The sequence below is a fragment of the Propithecus coquereli genome, unplaced genomic scaffold (assembly GCF_000956105.1).
Source record: "Propithecus coquereli isolate 6110/MARCELLA unplaced genomic scaffold, Pcoq_1.0 Scaffold57, whole genome shotgun sequence".
Classification (NCBI taxonomy): domain Eukaryota; kingdom Metazoa; phylum Chordata; class Mammalia; order Primates; family Indriidae; genus Propithecus; species Propithecus coquereli.
The window spans coordinates 939,442-959,589 of NW_012151618.1; the positions used below are offsets into that span (position 1 = coordinate 939,442).

The 20,148-nt window shown below is 36.9% G+C and overlaps 1 protein-coding gene across 2 annotated transcripts in view; it reads left to right on the forward strand.

The window, feature by feature from the left end:
- The window catches only part of MAPK6 (mitogen-activated protein kinase 6), a 31,832-nt gene extending 12,061 nt beyond the window's left edge, over positions 1 to 19,771 (forward strand). For both annotated transcript variants that reach the window (XM_012658070.1, XM_012658071.1), the window contains exons 2-6: positions 5,259 to 6,448; positions 8,757 to 8,901; positions 13,840 to 14,004; positions 16,002 to 16,203; positions 17,437 to 19,771. In XM_012658070.1, the coding sequence (XP_012513524.1) occupies positions 5,894 to 6,448; positions 8,757 to 8,901; positions 13,840 to 14,004; positions 16,002 to 16,203; positions 17,437 to 18,538 (2,169 nt within the window). In that variant the 5' untranslated portion in view covers positions 5,259 to 5,893 and the 3' untranslated portion in view covers positions 18,539 to 19,771. The remainder of the gene's footprint in view (positions 1 to 5,258; positions 6,449 to 8,756; positions 8,902 to 13,839; positions 14,005 to 16,001; positions 16,204 to 17,436) is intronic.
- The last annotated feature ends 377 nt before the right edge of the window (positions 19,772 to 20,148 follow it).

Below are 20,148 nucleotides of genomic sequence, written 5' to 3' on the forward strand. Positions count from 1 at the left end.
AAACAATCCGCCCGCCTCGGCCTCCCAGAGAGCTAGGATTACAGGCGTGAGCCACCGCGCCCGGCCTGTATTTCATTTTATTCACCAAATTGTTAGAAACAAAACAACATGGTACCAGCTAATTCAAACTTAATTAATGATCGCTCTCCAAACAACATAGAGCCAGCACTCTGGTTGGTAGGAATGGGTAACATTTGGAGGCAGAGAAATTGGCAAGATGCTGGAAAGAGTCATTTTAAGTTACTTTCTGTTTCCCCCTTTGAAGTATGTGGAATGTGCAAAAAGAGTATGGGGCCCCAGTTTTTTACTGGGTCTAAGCCTTGAATTTAGCTTTTTTGAAGTTAAGCATAAAAGATACTGGAGGAAATGATAATTAGTAGGACATTTCTACACATCACTGATGTGGATAGAGGATGCTTTGACCAGTAATCTGGTCTAGTTGAGTTGTACCTGTATGCTTTAGTCAGGCCAGAGAGCTCCACCATGATTGATGTGAAAGGTAAAAGTGATTGGAGAGATCAGAATTTGGAATATAACTGCTACAAGAGTCAAAGTGATAAGGAGGAAACAGTTTTCTCTCTAGGGTCACTAAGAGTGAGCATGGGAGGCCTCTGCCTTTTTTATGGCTGCCAGAGACCATGTTCTTTTTTTTTTTGGAGACAGAGTCTCACTCTGTTGCCCGGGCTAGAGTGAGTGCTGTGGCATCAGCGTAGCTCACAGCAACCTTAAACTCCTGGGCTCAAGCGATCCTTCTGCCTCAGCCTCCCGAGTAGCTGGGACTACAGGCATGCGCCACCATTTTTCCTATATATTTTTAGTTGTCCAGCTAATTTCTATTTTTAGTAGAGAAGGGATCTCGCTCTTGCTCAGGCTGGTCTTGAACTCCTGACCTTGAGCCATCCTCCTGTCTTGGCCTCCCAGAGTGCTAGGATTACAGGCGTGAGCCACCACACCCGGCTGAGAGACCATGTTCTGATCTCTAATCTGTCACCTCCCCCAGTGTGTAGGCTGTCATAGCATCCTCTAGCATTCCTTGGTATTACTTGTCCCCTTTGCATTTCCTTGTTTCCTGTTTTTTATTGTCTCCAGTCACACCGTAAACTCCAAAACTCCGTGAGGGCATAGCCCAAGTCTATTTTTACTCACCATTTTATCCCCATTGCCTGGTATATTGACTGACACATAATAGATACTTGGCAAATGCTTGCCAAATGGAGCGTGACTGAATTGGAAACGCTTACTGGACCACTCTGTGATGCAGAGGTATAGCATTACACCCAACTTACTGATTAAGGTGGGCTTACTTCCCAGGCTCCTGGCTAAAAAGGTACTGCAACAGCATTTGGTGTAGTGGATATTGAAGGATTCTGAAGAATACTACTCACAGAGGAAAGAGGCAAAAATTTCCAGACAAGCGCTGTCATTATAAATGTTGGTTTTTCTTCCCTCCCAAATGTTTGTTGGTGCATTCCCCACCATGTAGTGGGATTACAGTTTTGTTCGTAAAAGTTACCTTCTCTCTTTAGAATATATATTCTTCATCATCTGAGTCATAGTGATGATTGCAGTTCTCAGTCTAGGCACAAGCTCCTACCTTCCCTACTATCAGTTTTTACCCACTCTCTACTGACCAGTTGCTGAGATTTCTGAAAAGGCACTCTCATCCTTGCAGTTGTTTCTGGTTTATGATGTTTCTTGGTCTCACTGAAATTTTTTTTTTTTTTTTTGAGACGGAGTCTCACTTGTTGCCCTGGCTAGAGTGAGTGCCGTGGCGTCAGCCTAGCTCACAGCAACCTCACACTCCTGGGCTCAAGCGATCCTCCTGCCTCAGCCTCCCGAGTAGCTGGGACTACAGGCATGCACCACCATGCCCGGCTAATTTTTTCTATATATTTTTAGTTGTCCAATTAATTTCTTTCTAATTTTTAGTAGAGATGGGGTCTCGCTCTTGCTCAGGCTGGTTTCGAACTCCTGAGCTCAAACAGTCCACCCGCCTCGGCCTCCCAGAGAGCTAGGATTACAGGCGTGAGCCACCGCGCCCCGCTGGTCTCACTGAAATTTAAAGGGAGCAGATACGGATAGAAGTCTTGAGTTAAGGACCTCTCATTCTCATAGCTTTCTCTAATAATCTGCCTACAATTCCTACATTAGTGCTATTCTATCAGATAATAGTGTTGTTGTTTTTTGACAAAGCATTATTTGTGCTTGAATAGGTTGCTCTGTTAGTGAACTGGAAGCTTAAGAGAGAACTTAAGAGATTTTACTATACTTATTTGTCTATAGAACTGACTTTAAAATGTTTATCAAAAATGTAAAACTTGACTGAGCTTTGAGGAACTGTCTACATTAAAGCAAGAAGGTAGGTATGAACAAATATTCTATTTTAGATGGAGACTAGAAATGTAAAATTTTGGAAATACTGGAGCCTTTGAAAAATACTGGTTTTCCTAGGGTATTTACTGGTGAACAGGAAGAATCAAGATGTGTACAAACAGAAAAAATTTGGGGAGGGTGGAAGACATGCAGTATTTTTAATTAAAGCCCTTTAAAAATCTGAAACTTTTTTTGTTTTTTTAACGAATACAAAATTTTATTTTTATTACTTATCTCCTTAATTATATTAGCTAGATCAAATAATAATATTGAAAAATACACTGGCTCAAAGACCAGAGAGAGACTAATGCCTCAGTTGGATAATAGCAAATGATAAAATATTTTTTATTCAAAAGTTTATTCACAAGCTTTAATTTTTAAATGTTTTACTACAAATAGACTGGTAAGCTACAGAATTTTTAGGAGTCTTTCTTTTTTTGGCTGAAGAAGCAGACGAAAACTTTCAGACAAAAGAAGCCATCTATCTCTATTATAGTAAAACGAAGCTTTTATGCTATTAATGTCCTTAACAATATTTAAAGCAGATACAAGAAGAGTTCCTATTTATTAAAAGAACAACGATAGTAGATACCAATTTTTATTAAATAAAGCTGTTTCTCTTCTATTGGACAATAAGCTGAGTTTATTGAGGGCCAGAATCCTATCTTTTTTGCTCATGTCTGTTTTGCTCCTGCCTAGCATATAGTAGAGTTGCTCAATATTTATATATTAACTGAATGAATGAATAAATTAGTGGCTTTAGTTTACATTTTTCTGCCTAAAATGTTGTCTGTTTTTTTTGTTTTGTTTTTGAGACAGAGTCTTGCTTTGTCGCCTGGGCTAGAGTGTTGTGGCATCAGCCTGTCTCACAGCAATCTCAAACTCCTGGGCTCAAGGGCTCCTCATGCCTCAGCCTCCCAAGTAGCTGGGACTGTGTGCCACCACACACGGCTAAATTTTTTTTCTATTTTTAATAGAGACTGCGGCGTCTGGCTCTTGTTAAGGCTAGTCTCAAACTCCTAAGCTCAAGTGATCCTCCCTCCTTGGCCTCCCAGAGTGCTAGGATTACAGGCGTGAGCCACCACACCCAGCCCTTGTTGTCTGGTTTTATTAGAAATTCTGACCACCTTATTTTTCATAATGTCTCATATCTGGTACTCTGGGTACAGACATCTGCAGATTGAAGGATTAGGCCATTAAGAAACTGAAAAACCAAGTTGCATTTATTTATCCAGGCTGTCTAGGGAACCATCTACTGGATTTGAGGCTATTTTTTCCCACCCTTGTATAGGACATTTTTTTTTTAATTTTTTTATTTCAGGGGACATTTTTAATATCATGAAATGTTTGAAATATACAGGGACTAATAAAATGAATATATATGTACTACCCAGCTCTATAAGATTCTAGTAATCTGCCATACTTGTTATTTTAAAAGAAATAACACGTTAAAACACAAAGAAATGATTGTAATCTCTTTCCTCATTACTTCAAGGTAGTCATTATCACAAATTTGGTATTTGTCAATCTCATGTTTTTTATACTTTTGTTGAATACGTATTTACTTATAAAATGGTGTTATTTTGCATGTTTTTGGACCTGATACAACTTGTTTCAACATGCACATTTCTGTTTGCAGTTTGCATTTTAAATGTATTTTTGGAGATTTCAGCCATCTCTATTCATTTTTACTACTGCATTCTGGTATATGAATATAACTCATTTATCTGTTCTCCTATTTTTGAAAGTTTAGATTGTTTCTAATTTTTTCATTACCAAAAAAGAGCATTTGTATGTTTATTTGCAAACATTTCTCTAGGGAATTTACCTTGAAGAAATGTGGCCAGATTATAGACTGTGCTATTTATTATATTTATTCATTTATTTATGCCAAATTGTTCTGAAGTTCTTTTACTAATTTAAACTCCCCCCAATATTGTGGGAATGTTCCTGTTTTTCCACATTCCTCCTCAGACTTGATGTTAACATACTCTAAAAATGTTTTTCCAATCTGAAACATTATTTTAAGGTAATTTGATTTTGTTCTGACTACCAGTGATGATAAATAGGTTTCATAGGTTTATTCATTGTTCAAGTTTACGCTTATAAATTGAAAGAGTATGTTCTACAGATTTATTCGTGCTGCCAGATTTTGTTCAGTATTTTTCGAGTTCAGTATTTTTGTTCAATAGTTTGGATATTGATAGGCAGAGTAAATAAATAAACATTCTCTTTAACAAACTAACACATTGGAGGCTTGTTATATGTTCTTTTAGAAAAATGTTACCCATGTTTTACCCCTCCAAAAACTCCAGAGTTCTGTGAAAATGTTATGAACCTTCCCATTCTTGTTGGTGTCTCAGAAATGGCATATCCTAATGAGCCTAAGTGTTGTAAAGAATCTGGTGTAGTGAGATCTGGAGCCTGGGCCAACATGTGTAAAATGCTGACTTTCTTTTGAGACAGAGTCTTGCTGTCTCACTGGGTAGAGTGCCCCGGGTAGAGTGCAGTGGCCTTGGGCTCAAGCGATTCTCCTGCCTCAGCCTCCCAAGTAGCTGGGACTACAGGTGGGCGCCATGATGCCTAGCTGATATTTCTATTTCTGGTAGAGACAGGGTCTCGCTCTTGCTCAGGCTGGTCTCGAACTCTTGAGCTCAAGCAATCCTCCCGCCTCCATCTCCCAACATGCTGGGATTACAAGTGTGAACCACCTCACTTGGCCAGTAAGCTATTTTTGATTAAGGGTAATTTGTCACTTAATGACTGTAAATAAGTTTATGCAGTAGTAGTAGTTTATTGCTAAATGCCCAGTTTGTGTCATTTTTACAAATTTGAAGAAAAGAGTGTTTCCTGCAGTGCTGACTCTTCTTTTTCTCATCCCCCAGGTTGTAGCAGAGTAAGATGGACGGTAGCTTTGATTGTGATTGTGGTGAGCTGGAGCCACCTGATCACTAACAAAAGACATCTTCTGTTAAACAACAGCCGCCAGGGCTTCCTGTTGAAATATATAGCAACAAAGGAAGAAAAGAAGCAAAACGGAAATAGTGCTTACCAGCACCTTAGAACGATGCTGCTCAGGACCAGTCCAACACTGAATGTATCTGCACTGTGAGGAGAATGTTCATAGAAGCCTGTTGTGTGCATATTTATTCACATTTTTGTTAAATGTTAAATCATTTAGCACAGTAAATCTGAGTGCATAGTATGTCATTTCATTCCGTTTGAGTTTCTTGAGTGTTTTCTTTAAATGTCTGCAGAGTTGCTGCCCCTTTCTTGAACTATGAGTACTGCAATCTTTTTAATTCTCAGTATGAGTAGAGCTTTTTGAGCTTTAAATCTAAGGGGAACTCAACGGGCCTGGTTGGCATATGCAATGAGCATCAAGAAACCATCTTGCTGTGGAAGCATAATTATTTTTCTTGTCCCTTTTTGAAAGATCTTTCCTTTTGATGCCAGTTTTCTTCCTCGTTTACACAAGTTCAACAATTCGAAAGGAAAAGGCAATAGTAAGGTTTTCAAAATGGCAGAGAAATTTGAAAGTCTCATGAACATTCATGGTTTTGATCTGGGCTCTAGGTATATGGACTTAAAACCATTGAGTTGTGGAGGCAATGGCTTGGTTTTTTCTGCTGTAGACAATGACTGTGACAAAAGAGTAGCCATCAAGAAAATTGTCCTAACTGATCAGCAGAATGTCAAACATGCTCTACGTGAAATCAAAATTATTAGAAGACTTGACCATGATAACATTGTGAAAGTGTTTGAAATTCTTGGTCCCAGTGGAAGCCAATTAACAGACGATGTGGGCTCTCTTACGGAACTGAACAGTGTTTACATTGTTCAGGAGTACATGGAGACAGACTTGGCTAATGTGCTGGAGCAGGGCCCTTTACTGGAAGAGCATGCCAGGCTTTTCATGTATCAGCTGCTTCGGGGGCTCAAGTATATTCACTCTGCAAACGTACTGCACAGAGATCTCAAACCAGCTAATCTTTTCATTAACACTGAAGACTTGGTGCTGAAGATAGGTGACTTTGGTCTTGCACGGATTATGGATCCTCATTATTCCCATAAGGTATGTGAAAAGGCAGCTAACACCTTTAAACTGGATGTACATAATCAGAAATAGGTACTTCCTTTCTATATTGTGTCAGAATTTTTAGTTAATTGTATTAAAGTATACATAATGCCTTTTTTCTGATACGTATCAGCTTTCATTCATAATCTCCCTGTATTTGAAATCAAGGTGCAGTGGGATCCTAATTAATACAAATTCCTAAAAGTATATGACCATTCATTATAATGAAATTTGGAAGTATATGGTTAGTCATTATAAATGAAATTCTCTCTCAGTTATTTGAAAGTGGAACATACTATCTTTGGGGCAGCATTGTGGTCCCATTTGAAAGTAAGCAGGGATGCTGTTTCAATTTTTAGGTGTTTTTGTTTTTTATTATTTTAAGAGACAGGCTTGCTGTTGCCCAGGCTGGCCTCAGGCAATTCTGCCTCAGCCTCCCAAGTAGCTGGGACTATAGGTGCATACTATTGTGCCCAGGTTAGGTGTTCTTTTGTCCCTTTGAGACTATACTATTCAGTTCTGCTTTGTTAAACAAACCTAATTTGGTTTGAAATCTAAATTCTCACAATTGACAGTGAGTATAGCCAAAAGAATTCATAGCAACTTTCCCTTAGATAGCAACTTGCCTTCGTACAAGAATTTGATAACATTTTTCAAGCTGAACCTTGGTCTTTTAGTTTTCAAATGAAATCTTATGAGGCCAGGCGCACTGGCTCACGCCTGTAATCCTAGCTCTCTGGGAGGCCGAGGCGGGTGGATTGTTTGAGCTCAGGAGTTCGAAACCAGCCTGAGCAAGAGCGAGACCCGTCTCTACTAAAAATAGAAAGAAATTAACTGGACAACTAAAAATATATAGGAAAAAAAACTAGCTAGGCTTGGTGGCACATGCCTGTAGTCCCAGCTACTTGGGAGGCTGAGGCAGGAGGATCGCTTGAGCCCAGGAGTTTGAGGTTGCTGTGAGCTAAGATGACGCCACGGCACTCTAGCCCGGGCAACACAGTGAGACTCTGTCTCAAAAAAAAAAAAAAAAATGAAATCTTATGGAGACCTTGATATTTAAAATAGAAAATTGGAGCTGCTTTGGTTGTAAAGAGCCCCTGGGACCCCTGCTTGCTTGGCTTTCCATAGCACATGTCTAAAACAAACAAATCTTCATTCATACATATCATCTCACATTCAAGATACATTCAGGATATTTTTACTTAATTAAAAAAAAATTTTTTTTTTGAGACAGAGTCTTGCTCTGTAGTCTCTGCTAAAGTGCAGTGGTGTCATCATAGCTCACAGCAACCTCAAACTCCTGGGCTCAAGCGATCCTGTTTCCTCAGCCTCCTGAGTAGCTGGGTTACAGGCTTATACCACCATGCCTGGCTAATTTTTTCTATTTTTGGTAGAGACGAGGTCTTGTTCTTGCTCAGGCTGGTCTTGAACTCCTGACCTCAAGCGATCTTCCTGCCTTGGCCTCCCGGAGTGCTAGGATTATAGGTGTGAGCTACCGTGCCTGGCCTTAAAAAAATTTTTAACATAGAAAATGAATACTAAACTGAAATGGATAACCACATCTTTTTTATGGGTGATAGTGAAGTATTGTGAATAGAACAGTGAACTAAGATAAGAGTTACACTGTCAAAAATTGACTTCCATTTGTACATCCAACTAGCTATATTACCTTCAGCAGATCCCTAATCTCTGAGTGTTATCATACCTGTAAAATGGAGTTAATATCTACCATCACAATTTCCCAGGGTGGTTCTGTGGATGCAATAAGGATATATATTTGTATATATGTATTTTTATCAAATGCTTTGTAAATATGAAGTAGTAGAATAGGTCGATTATGAATGGCACATATAGTAGAGCCAGGTCCCCTGGGTTGTCAGTAAGGAGGTTGGCACTGGTTTATAAGTAGTACCTCTGCCTTTCTCTCTTTGACTTGAAGCATATCTGCTCCTTAATTATCTTAGGACTTGGAGTGAAAAATAGCTCATCTTCTGAAAATGTGTGGCCAAGAGTTAACAGTATAACTGACTGGAGTTATATATTATAGATTCTCATATTTTCGTCCGTAGACTTCCTGTGAACATCATCTTCTAGATGGCTTATCCCAGGGGGAGTTTAATTCCATTCAGCCTCAAAAACACAAGAACCTTGAAAATAGGTTTAGAAATCAACAGTCTCATTTTAGGATTTAACAGTTGCTGTTCTGGGTTTTTGTTTGGTTTTTTAAGATCAAGATTCTTTGGTGAATCAAGTTTTATGTATTGTTCTTTAGTGAAAGTAAAAACAAAGTTTGTTTTTGTTTTAGGGTCATCTTTCTGAAGGATTGGTTACTAAATGGTACAGATCTCCACGTCTTTTACTTTCTCCTAATAATTATACTAAAGCCATTGACATGTGGGCTGCAGGCTGCATCTTTGCTGAAATGCTGACTGGTAAAACTCTTTTTGCAGGTTGGTATTATGTGGGAAAAAAATTATCTGAAAGAGAAATAATTTTGCATACATCTATGAAACAAGATCTATATAAGATTTAAAACAATGTAGGATGGTCAGGAATATTAAAATGAAAAGGCCTTTTTATTCAAAAAATTAAGAAAACTTATTTACAGATTCACTAAATTGGTCATTTCATACATTGCCAGAACTTTTGTAGATACTGTCTTACTTTGTGGATCCATAATATTTGGTAATCTGTGTTAAATGATACCTGAATTTCATAATTCTGTGTTTGTCACTGCCTGGTGAAATTTTTTCAGCTATTTTTGAAAATCCTACAAATTTTTCTTGGTCCCCCTTCCCCCATTGTCCCTGTTGCCTGACTGCTGTGACCTTTCAGAAATAACCAAGTAGTTTTTTGTTAAGTTTGGTGCTATGAAGGTGTCTAAAGAAATGTGAGACAGAGAACTTTGTCAACATGAGATGAATAATCCATGAAAAATGTCATGTATCATAAGGCAAATTCTGAGTTTGTATAAAATTATTTGGCACAGACTGTAAGAGCCATAAACTTAGGCTACATCAGGGATAGCTGGAAGGGAAGGCATGATGGAGTCAAAATTTTTCACTATATAGGATTAGTGAAGAATTTTGATTGGGGAAAGAGAGAAAATGTGTTGTCTATTGAAGGGTACCTATATAAGTAAAGGCATAAGCCTGGTAAATATCTGAATCAGTGAGAAAAGTTCAATGAAAGCAAGATGTCCAATAATAAAGATATTTATGAGTAGTTAGATGGGGCCAGAATACTTAGAAAGTCTCTTAGAAAGCAAGGAGAGGACTTTCCATTTGGAAGACTAGGATATAGTAGGGTACTGTAGATTTTTTTAGTTGAGGAAGTGATTTGGTTGTGACTTAGGTATTTTTTTTTTTTAGTCTTCTGACATTACTTTTTTCTTCCAGAAAAGTATGGCCCTCCCACAAGAGCAGAAGGAAGGGAATGAGGCAGAGTCTGTTTACAAAAGAAAGATTAGGGTGCATAGGAGAGCATTGTTGAAGAAAGGACAGTATGCATAAATGCCCTTAAGTATGTTTTTAATGCCAATACTTGTTACACCATTTATTATCTTACAATTTCTGTGAGTCAAAATTTGGAAGTGGCTTAGCTGGGTGGTTCTAGCTCAGGTTTTCTCGGTCAAGATGTTGATCAGGGCTGTAGTCACCTGAAGGCTCCACTTCTAGATAACTTACTTACAGGACTTAGTTACTAAGAGGCCTCAGTTCCTCACCATGTGGGCTTCTCCATAAGATTGCTTGAGTGTCTTCACAATATGGCAGCTGGCTTTCTCTGGAAAGTGCAAAAGAAAGATCCAAAAAGGAACAAGGAGAAAGAGCAAATATAATTCACATACTATACAATTCATCCATTTAAAGTGTATAGTTCAATATTTTTTGGTATATTTACAGAGTTGTTTAACCATCACCACAATCTAGTCTTTTTTTCCTCCTAAAAGATCCCTATAACTATTAGCAGTCACTTCCCATTTCCCCTTGCAACAACTGATCTACTTTCTGTCTCTGTGGGTTTGCCTATTCTGGCCATCTCCTGTAAATGGAATCATACAACTTTTGGCCTTTGTGACAGACTTCTTTCACATAGCAGTATTTGGGGGTTTATTCAACATTGTGGCATACCTTAGTACTTTTTTTTATGGCCAGACAGTATTCCACTGTATGGATATACAACATGTTATTTATTCATTCATCAGTTGATGGACATTTGGGTTTCTACTTTTTGACTGCCATGAATGATGCTGCTTATGAATATTTTGTGTACAAGTTTTTGCATGAACATACATTTTCAGTTCTCTTGGGTATATATATGTAGAAGTAGAATTGCTGGGTCATGTGGTAATAACTATGTTTAACTTTTTTAAGAACCAAAGCAGCTGCACCATTTTACATTCCCACCAGCAAGGTATGAGGGTTCCAGTTTCTCCACATTCTCACCAACACTTATTTGACATGCCTTTTTTGCCATCCTAGTGGGTACGAAGTAGTATATCTCATTTTGTTGATTAGCATTACTAATGATGATTACTAATGATGTTGAGCTTCTTTTCATGTGTTTATTGGCCTTTTAAATCTTTGGAGAATGTCTATCCAGAGCCTTTGCCCAATTTTTAATTGGGTTGTTTGTCTTTCTGTTAAGTTGTAAGAGTTCTTTATGTAATTCTAAATACAAATCCCTTATCAAGGTATGATTTACATGAGTTGCCTTTTCTTGATGTCTTTTGGAAAAGATTTTAATTCCGATGAAGTCCAATTTATCTTTTTTCTTTTGGTATCACATCTAGAAACCATTGCCTAACCTAAGGTCATGAATATTTATTCCTGTGTTTTCTATCATTTTGTGTTAATTTTTGTGTATGATAGGGGTCCAATTTCATTATTTTGCGTTTCGATATCCAGTTGTCCAGCACCGTTTGTTGAAAAGATTCTTTCCTCATTGAATTATCTTGACACCTGTGTCAAAAATCAGTTGATCATAAATGCAAAATATCTTTTGTGACCTAGTCTGAGAAGTTACATACTGTCACTTGAGCTTTATTTTATAGTGTTAGAAGTGACTAAGTACACTCCATGTTCAAGGGGAGTTGGAGTCTACCCTTTGAAAGGAGGAGTATCAAAGAGTTTGTGGACATACTTTAAACTACCATAATAATAAATCAGAAAAGCAAAAATTTAAGTCTATATGATTTAAAATCATTAGGTCATGCTCCAAATCATAGAAATGTGGTCAGTACTTACTGCTGCATTGATTATACAAAGATACTTAATGTATTTTAAAAAGTTCGTATGGCATGAGACATTGTTCAGGTAGATTTTTAAAAAATCTGAGTAGCATAATTTTGATCTTAAACGCATACAAACTTTAAACATTTAATAGGAATTATTTGTGAAATGATTTGAAAGGTCTAGGTTGTCGTTCCTTTCTTGTTACTAGATGGCTTATTGGTGTGTTGGTGAAACATTCAATAAAAGCAGCATGAAGGGAGACCTTAGCGCTTATTAGGTATAAGTTGTAAATGAAGAGAGGAACAAAAGGCAAGGACTAAGCCTTCATTGGAAACCGGTATATTTTTAATTTGTGGGAAGTGGCCTAGTTTCTGTTGTGCATCCGTATTGTCACTCTGCGGTGCTCCTATCCCAGGTCAACCCTTCCACTTGGGTACTCGATGTTTTCCTGTCTTTTCTACTGTAGACCTTTGCTCTAGCACTTTTTTCTCTTGTATCTTCATTTTATCCCTTCTACCATTAATAGATCATTTTTATCAGTATTCAAACATTGACATAATGTTTCCAATCTTACAAAATAAAAATCTCTCTGGACCCCATATCCTTTCAACTACTACACATATTCCTGAACTCTGAAAGTTGAGCTACTCAAAAGATGTGTGCATTTTTGCTATTCTTCCATTGTCTGCAGTCAGGCTTAGTCCTCTACCAAGACTGCTCTTGTCAAGATCACCAGTGATCTTCATAATGCTAACTCCCTGATCAATTCTAAGTCCTCATTTTGAGCCTCTCCATTTGTTATCTTTCCCTCCCTTCTTTCCATACATCACTGTCTTGAATTCTTCTCTTTCCTCAGTGGCTCTTTTTGCAGCCATCCTTGCCATTTCTTCCCTTTATTCCTGTGTCATTTGGTCCTTGGACTCTTTTCTTTTCTAGCTTCACTTACTCCCTGAGCATCTCATTCTTTTTCATTCCTTTAAATACCATCTATATCTGATCTTAACTCTTAGTATCTTAAACCTGCACCTCTATTTTCAGTTGCTCAGGCAAAAATCTTGTCATCTTTCACTTCTGTTATTATATGTCTTCTGTTCTAATGCAGGACCTTCTAACCGGCTTTCCTGCTTCAGTGTTTGCTCTCTGTAGGTTAGTTACCACATAGCAGCCAGAGTAGTCCTGTTAAAACATTAGATCATGTCATATCTCTGCTCAAACTGTGTGATGGCTTCCCATCAAACCTCAGGGTAAATGAGCCCTTGTGTTCTGGTACCACTCTGACTTCATCTCCTGCTACATACCCCCGGCTACTTGTCTAATTGCTGTTTCTTGGACACACCACACCCACTCTCTCCTTTGGGCCTTTTCCCATTTTCCTAGAACTCCTTTCTCCCGTATGAATGTTTGGTGTATTCCAAACATTAGTGAGGCCTTCCTTGGTCATTCTTTATAAATTAGCAACCCTACTCCTCCTAGCAGTGCTGTCTATCTACCTTAGCTTACTCTAATTTTCTTCATAGCATTTATCACCATTAGATGTACTATATGTTTACAGAATTATCCACCTTTGTCCACAAGATTGTAAGCTCCATAAAGGCAGGGACTTGGTTTGTTCTGTATTCCTGCTCATTCATGGGAACTCAAAAAAATTTGAATGTTGAATGAATTTCTAGAAATTAGCAAAATGCGATGGTTTTTTTTTATTTTAAACTACAGGTTTAGCATAAAATTTCCCCTTTTCTTTAAAACGCTTACTGAGCCCTAACATAACTATAAAACTTGTTTTACAAATCTAGTCCTAGAGATGTTAAGCATTGTCTGCAAAGTTATAGCCAGTTAATTAATGGTACAGCTAAGATTAGAATGTAGACCTTTTGAATCACAATTCATTGCTTTTTTCACTATGTGATAACCTTAGTATGAGGCCAAACTTCAAGAGTCAGTTCCCTATGGAAACGAAGCAGCTAAAACTAAATACGTCAGTGAGCAGAAATTGAAATAGGTACGCTTTTAAGTAGGTAGGTGATATTCAAAGCAATGAAACCTGCTGATTAATGATTCAATTGAAACTATTTTAGTTCCACTGGTCATCATAATATTTAAGTTATTTTAGTATGTTTATTGCCAAATAAGTAATGTGTTTCTGTTGTTTAATAGGTGCACATGAACTTGAACAGATGCAGCTGATTTTAGAATCTATACCTGTTGTACATGAGGAAGATCGTCAGGAGCTTCTCAGTGTAATTCCAGTTTACATTAGAAATGACATGACTGAGCCACACAAACCTTTAACTCAGCTGCTTCCAGGAATTAGTCGAGAAGGTATTGTGACTGAAGTAACCATCATGTTAATGCCTGTGTGTGTGTGTGTAATCAAGCAGGATGTGTGTAGGAAAGCTTTAGCTTTTTATCCTTAGACATGTGGCTTTCTCCCCACTAACCTTTAGACACTTCACCTCTCACTTTTTTGGGGGTCCTGGCACTTAGAGACTGTTCCTCTGAATAATTTTCCAGATTTCAGAAAGTGTGCCCCTCTCTCCTGGTTCTAATGAACTCTTTTAGCTTATGCCTCTGATTACCTGCTATAGGTAAGCATGTTGAGTTACTAGCTGTTGCTAAGCTGGGGTGAAGTTCTATGAGCGTTAATGTGGAAGAAATAGAGGAAAGAGCAAAACTCAAGCAAATATAGTGTAAAACTCGAGCAAATATAGTGTGTGTGACTATGTATTAAGAGTATTAGATCCTAAATATAAGAGGTTGTGCAAGCTCGAAAGTAGTAGGAGCTTGGAAAGAATTAAAATTTGTTGACTGCTAAAGCAATTACTTTCATGTCTCAAAATGGCATGACATGTCTTTAGCATTTATTAGTATAAATTAGACATAAAAGTTTAACTTTTGTAGTTTTCCTAAGGAAGCACATTAGACATGAAAAATATTTCTCTTAAAAGATATAGGACAATTTTTAAGAATTATGTTATATTAATAATTATACTGTGTTAAGATGTATCAAGGTCAGAATTAAATCATTCTCTTGTCAATCAAATATGGGAGTAGTTTTCTATTATGTATCCATTATTTATATCGCCTGCTTTGATCATTATGTGGTTCAAATTAAAGTGTTTTAAAGTAGCAAGTATTTTGAAAATACATATTGAATGGCAAAATCATGGTATTTTTTCCCTTCAAATATGCTTTTAATTCCTATAAATGCCTAAATGAAAAGGAAGCTGCTATATTTAATTTCAGCAGATTTCTTTTTTAATAGTTTCACATTCCTAACTAGTCTTCAAGTCTGTTTTCATAGTTGCATTCCATTGCTCCCAACGTGGGAGCCACTGTCAACAGCAGTCATATAATATTTGATTATGCCTTAGAGCCATCTGTGGGAGCTCTATTGAAAATGCAGACTATTAAGTCAGAATTGGGAGGTGGGTGTCTGCATTTTTAAAACCCTCTATAGAGGTTTGATTCCTCAGGGATAACCTGGTTCCACTTCAGTGTCATTGTCACTCTTGTTATATCTTACCAAAAGAGGACATTGCTGTTGAATCTTGCTAAATAATGCTATTGAATCTTCCCTTTCCCTGTACTCATTAGGGTGGAGAACCATGTCTCACTCAGCTTTGAACCAAACTGAGTATTTGGCCAACAGCTGGGATTTATTCATGTCTTTCTTTGATAATGGATTCATCAAATTAACCATTGAGCAAAGATCCTTGATGGTCACATGTGGAACTGTGCTCGCATAAAGTACAAAACAGTGTGGGTAAACAGTGGGGTTTTATGTTGGGGCAAAGCACATCTAGCCAAGTGTCGTGGGATGAGTCTGTGTAGTCCCAGCTCCTCAGGAGGATCACTCGAGCCCAGGAGCTGGAGGATACAGTGAGCTATAATCGCACCACTGCACTCTAACCCTGAGCCAGACCTTGTCTCAGAGACACATTATATATGGTTAGCCACATGACATTGCTGTTATGTGGCCGAAAAAAACAGCAGTTTCATATAGTTTAACTTAATATACCCCTTTTCTTTATAACTGGCCATAATTGATTGGGGTACATTTCTGTTATTTACTATGTTAACTGAAGAAATGTTTTTTCTGCCTAATCTGTAAATCAGGTAAATTAATTTCTGACAAAATTTAACTTACCTTTTAATTGTATAGTCTTTACTTTTCCCTTTATGAGTTAGTGGAATTAAGATGCTGTCTTCCTCTTGTTTAATATGAAGTGGCAAGGTAATCGCTTGGCTCACCATTTAAGTAATAAGACCAACATTTTCAGTTTTTCTTCTCTGAAAAACTTGCCTTTCTTCTGCAGCACTGGATTTCCTGGAACAAATTTTGACATTTAGCCCCATGGATCGGTTGACAGCAGAAGAAGCACTCTCCCATCCTTACATGAGCATATATTCTTTTCCAATGGATGAACCAATTTCAAGTCATCCTTTTCACATCGAAGATGAAGTTGATGATATTTTACTTATGGATGAAACTCATAGTCACATTTATAACTGGGAAAGGTAAATTGGTCCTAAATTAGAAAAATAACATTTGTTGAATTTTCAATGAACCATAATGCAATGAATTAAAAACTTACTAAATTTAGTAGAAACCCAAAGAAACCATTAATATCTTTAGCTTTTATGTAATTTAAATATTTACTAAAGTAGTTACTGGTTAGGAGTTATAGGAAAAGTTAAATGTTGCTTTGAAACATCTGTGAAGTTAAGGCATATTTAGTTAATAAAATTGTATGGTCCTTTAAATTTGAAGGTTGGAAATCTGAACCATTTAAGATGTTGGATGACAAAGCTCAATCTTATCCACTAACATATCTCCACTGTATCAGTTATGCCTTAGGATGGAAATTATTTTTGACTCGTGGTATTTACAATATTTGAATCTGTTTTCCTAATCACATAAAATTAATTTTGGAATACTTAACATAGGTTCAGTAAAAGAGACTTTAGTGTAAACATGAAACATTAAAATATGAATAACATTATATACTAAAATGAAAGAATTTCTTCCCTCAGCCTTTTTAGAATTTCTACTTCAAAGTAGGGTGATTAACATTTAAAGTCTTCAGGTGATTTTGATGTATAGCTATTAATAGGTTTGGCAGCCATTAATGATACTCTTTAACATATATTTCTGTATTTAAAAAGAATGTTTAATTAGAGGTATTTGTACATTTACACACATCAGCTAACCAGTTTTTCCTCCATGTGTCCATTGTCTACCCCCATATGGTTATTCTGTCCTCTCCTGCCCCAACAATTTTCGTCTCTCAGTCTGTCTCTACTTGGACATGGTGTAGTCACCTTGATGTGATAGATTAGTAAGAGGATACTCCATTCAGTAGCACTTTCTATTCAAAATGTATTCCAGCAAACCTTTTCTTCTAGTTTGCCTTACTACCAGGAGAGTGAAAATTTGTAAGGTACCTGATCGAGATCTGCATTTTTGGCCATAAATTGTTTTTTGTCTGTGTGAAACTCCAGCCACCCAGATATTTATCAGTTGTTTGTGGTAGATGAGAAATAATTGGTCTTATTTAAGAATGGAGGACTCAGTTTCTCATGAAATTACATATTCCATTGGCAGTTGTCAAATACACATAGTACATAAGTTTCAGTAGGGCAAGCAAGGCTCGTGGCTTACTCTGCTTTCCCCTCATAGACCTAGCACAGTGCTGTCGCATAAAAATTTGAAAATGACATGAGGTAACACTAATGTGTTAATTTTTTTAGGTACCATGATTGTCAATTTTCAGAGCATGATTGGCCTATACATAACAACTTTGATATTGATGAAGTTCAGCTTGACCCAAGAGCTCTGTCTGATGTCACTGATGAAGAAGAAGTACAAGTTGATCCTCGAAAATATTTGGATGGAGATCGAGAAAAGTATCTGGAGGATCCTGCTTTTGATACCAATTACTCTACTGAGCCTTGCTGGCAGTACCCAGATCATCACGAAAACAAATATTGTGATCTGGAGTGTAGCCATACTTGTAACTACAAAACGAGGTCGTCATCATATTTAGATAACTTAGTTTGGAGAGAGAGCGAAGTTAACCATTACTATGAACCCAAGCTTATTATAGATCTTTCCAATTGGAAAGAACAAAGTAAAGAAAAATCTGATAAGAAAGGCAAGTCAAAATGTGAAAGGAATGGATTGGTTAAAGCCCAGATAGCTCTAGAGGAAGCATCACAGCAACTGGCTGAAAAAGAAAGGGAAAAGAATCAGGGATTTGATTTTGATTCCTTTATCGCAGGAACTATTCAGCTTAGTTCACAACATGAGCCTACTGATGTTGTTGATAAATTAAATGACTTGAATAGCTCAGTGTCCCAACTAGAATTGAAAAGTTTGATATCAAAGTCAGTAAGCCGAGAAAAAGAGGAAAAAGGTATGGCAAATCTGGCTCAATTAGAAGCCTTGTACCAGTCGTCTTGGGATAGCCAGTTTGTGAGTGGTGGAGAGGACTGTTTTCTCATAAATCAGTTTTGTTGTGAGGTAAGGAAGGATGAACAAGTTGAGAAGGAAAACACTTACACCAGTTACTTGGACAAGTTCTTTAGCAGGAAGGAAGATACTGAAATGCTAGAAACTGAGCCCGTAGAGGATGGGAAGCTTGGAGAGAGAGGAAATGAGGAAGGGTTTCTAAACAACAGTGGGGAGTTCCTCTTTAACAAGCAGCTTGAATCCATAGGCATCCCACAGTTTCACAGTCCGGTCGGGTCGCCACTTAAGTCCATACAGGCCACACTGACACCTTCTGCCATGAAATCTTCCCCTCAAATTCCTCATAAAACATACAGCAGCATTCTGAAACATCTGAACTAAAACACTCAGCAGACATTTCTCTTTGTATTCTTCATGAAATGTGTTTTGTCTTTTTTTTATTACTAGTGTTTAAAGTCATTTTTTTACTTGAATCAGATGGTGTCATTTAGTAAGAATTTTATTAGTTCTCGGTTTTTAAAATCCAGACCTTTTGTTTTTCCTACATGTGAGATAATTTTCATTTTAACTGGCATGTTGTTTGCACACAAAAATAAAGAACAAAATAATGCAAAGCAGGAGGAGACAAAAGAAATGCACTAAGACAAGTAAAAACATTCTCTCATAGAACATTGATCTGTTTTACAGGAAACTAATCTTGCCTTGAAATTTACACAGTGAGACTGTACATAATTGCATGAAAATATCTATTTTTTTCCTAAAACATTTTTCATTCATGAGTATTTTCAAGTTTTTCATACTGTACACATTTCTTAAAACACATGATACCAGCAACTGAAAATGAATGCCGAATTTGGTACACATGTGTTATCTACCTCAAGGTAACAAAAGTATGTGGCAAAACATAGACCACCCATAGTGCTTCACAATATGCACTTCTATTTAGCCAGCGTTTATTGTAGTAAACTATTCCTAAGATTCATTCACCATTTATAAATGTTCTGGTATGCATTCTTTATAGTGAAGTGTTAATACATCACATCTTATTTATTTTAGCAAATCAGTATATTTTCTGTATTTAAAAGTTAACTTAGTTTTTAAAATTTATTTGCAAATACACTTTTTCCATTTGGCACTATGGTTTGTTGCCTACCTAGCTGAATATATGTCAGCTTATCCTAAGGCTGTCCACGTACTTAATTTACATACGTGTTCATTTTAAGTGCTCACTGTGTATAGGAATTTGTATTTTGGAGGTGCTTGATCTATCTACAAAGAAAAATTAGGAATTACTTTATTATAAAATGCTCCTAGAAGTCTTAATTGTGTATTTTTTAAAAAAACTGTTAGACTTGTGTGCATGGAAGTAATTAAGGTACATCATTATTGTAGTTTAAAAGTTGTACATGATAAGACATTTTGTTTTTACTGTACGTTTTTACTGAATGATCTGTTCCCCATCCCAAGGCAAGCATGAATAAAATTAGGTTAAATGTAGCATGTGGCATCACAGTCTCTTAGAATTTGTTTCATCTATTTTATTTTATTGAATATGTCTGTATCTTCGGTTTATCCTGTTTGAAGAAAAAAAAAATAAAACATGGCCAGCAAATATGGCTCCTATTTCACTCTTTGGGTAATGAAAATTATCTGCTAGAAGGAAAGTTACTACCAGAATCTTTAGTTCCACTTTTCAGTATCTTTGAAGTGTGGCTTTGTCTCCACACAAAAATCTTCTGACATAAACCTTCATACATGAAAATGGAATGTTTTACACATTTCAAAATGATTATATACAATGTATGTGAAAGCTTTGAACTATGCAGAGAAACCTTTAAAGGTATTTATTCTTAAAATACACCTTTTGTTTGCTCAAGAACTTACCCTATTCACCTGTCCGAGTATCAAACCATTCTTTGACCTCACTTTTCTGTTCTTTCATCCTTGTTTTGTACAACATCAATTCTATTATTTTATTATTAATAGTATCT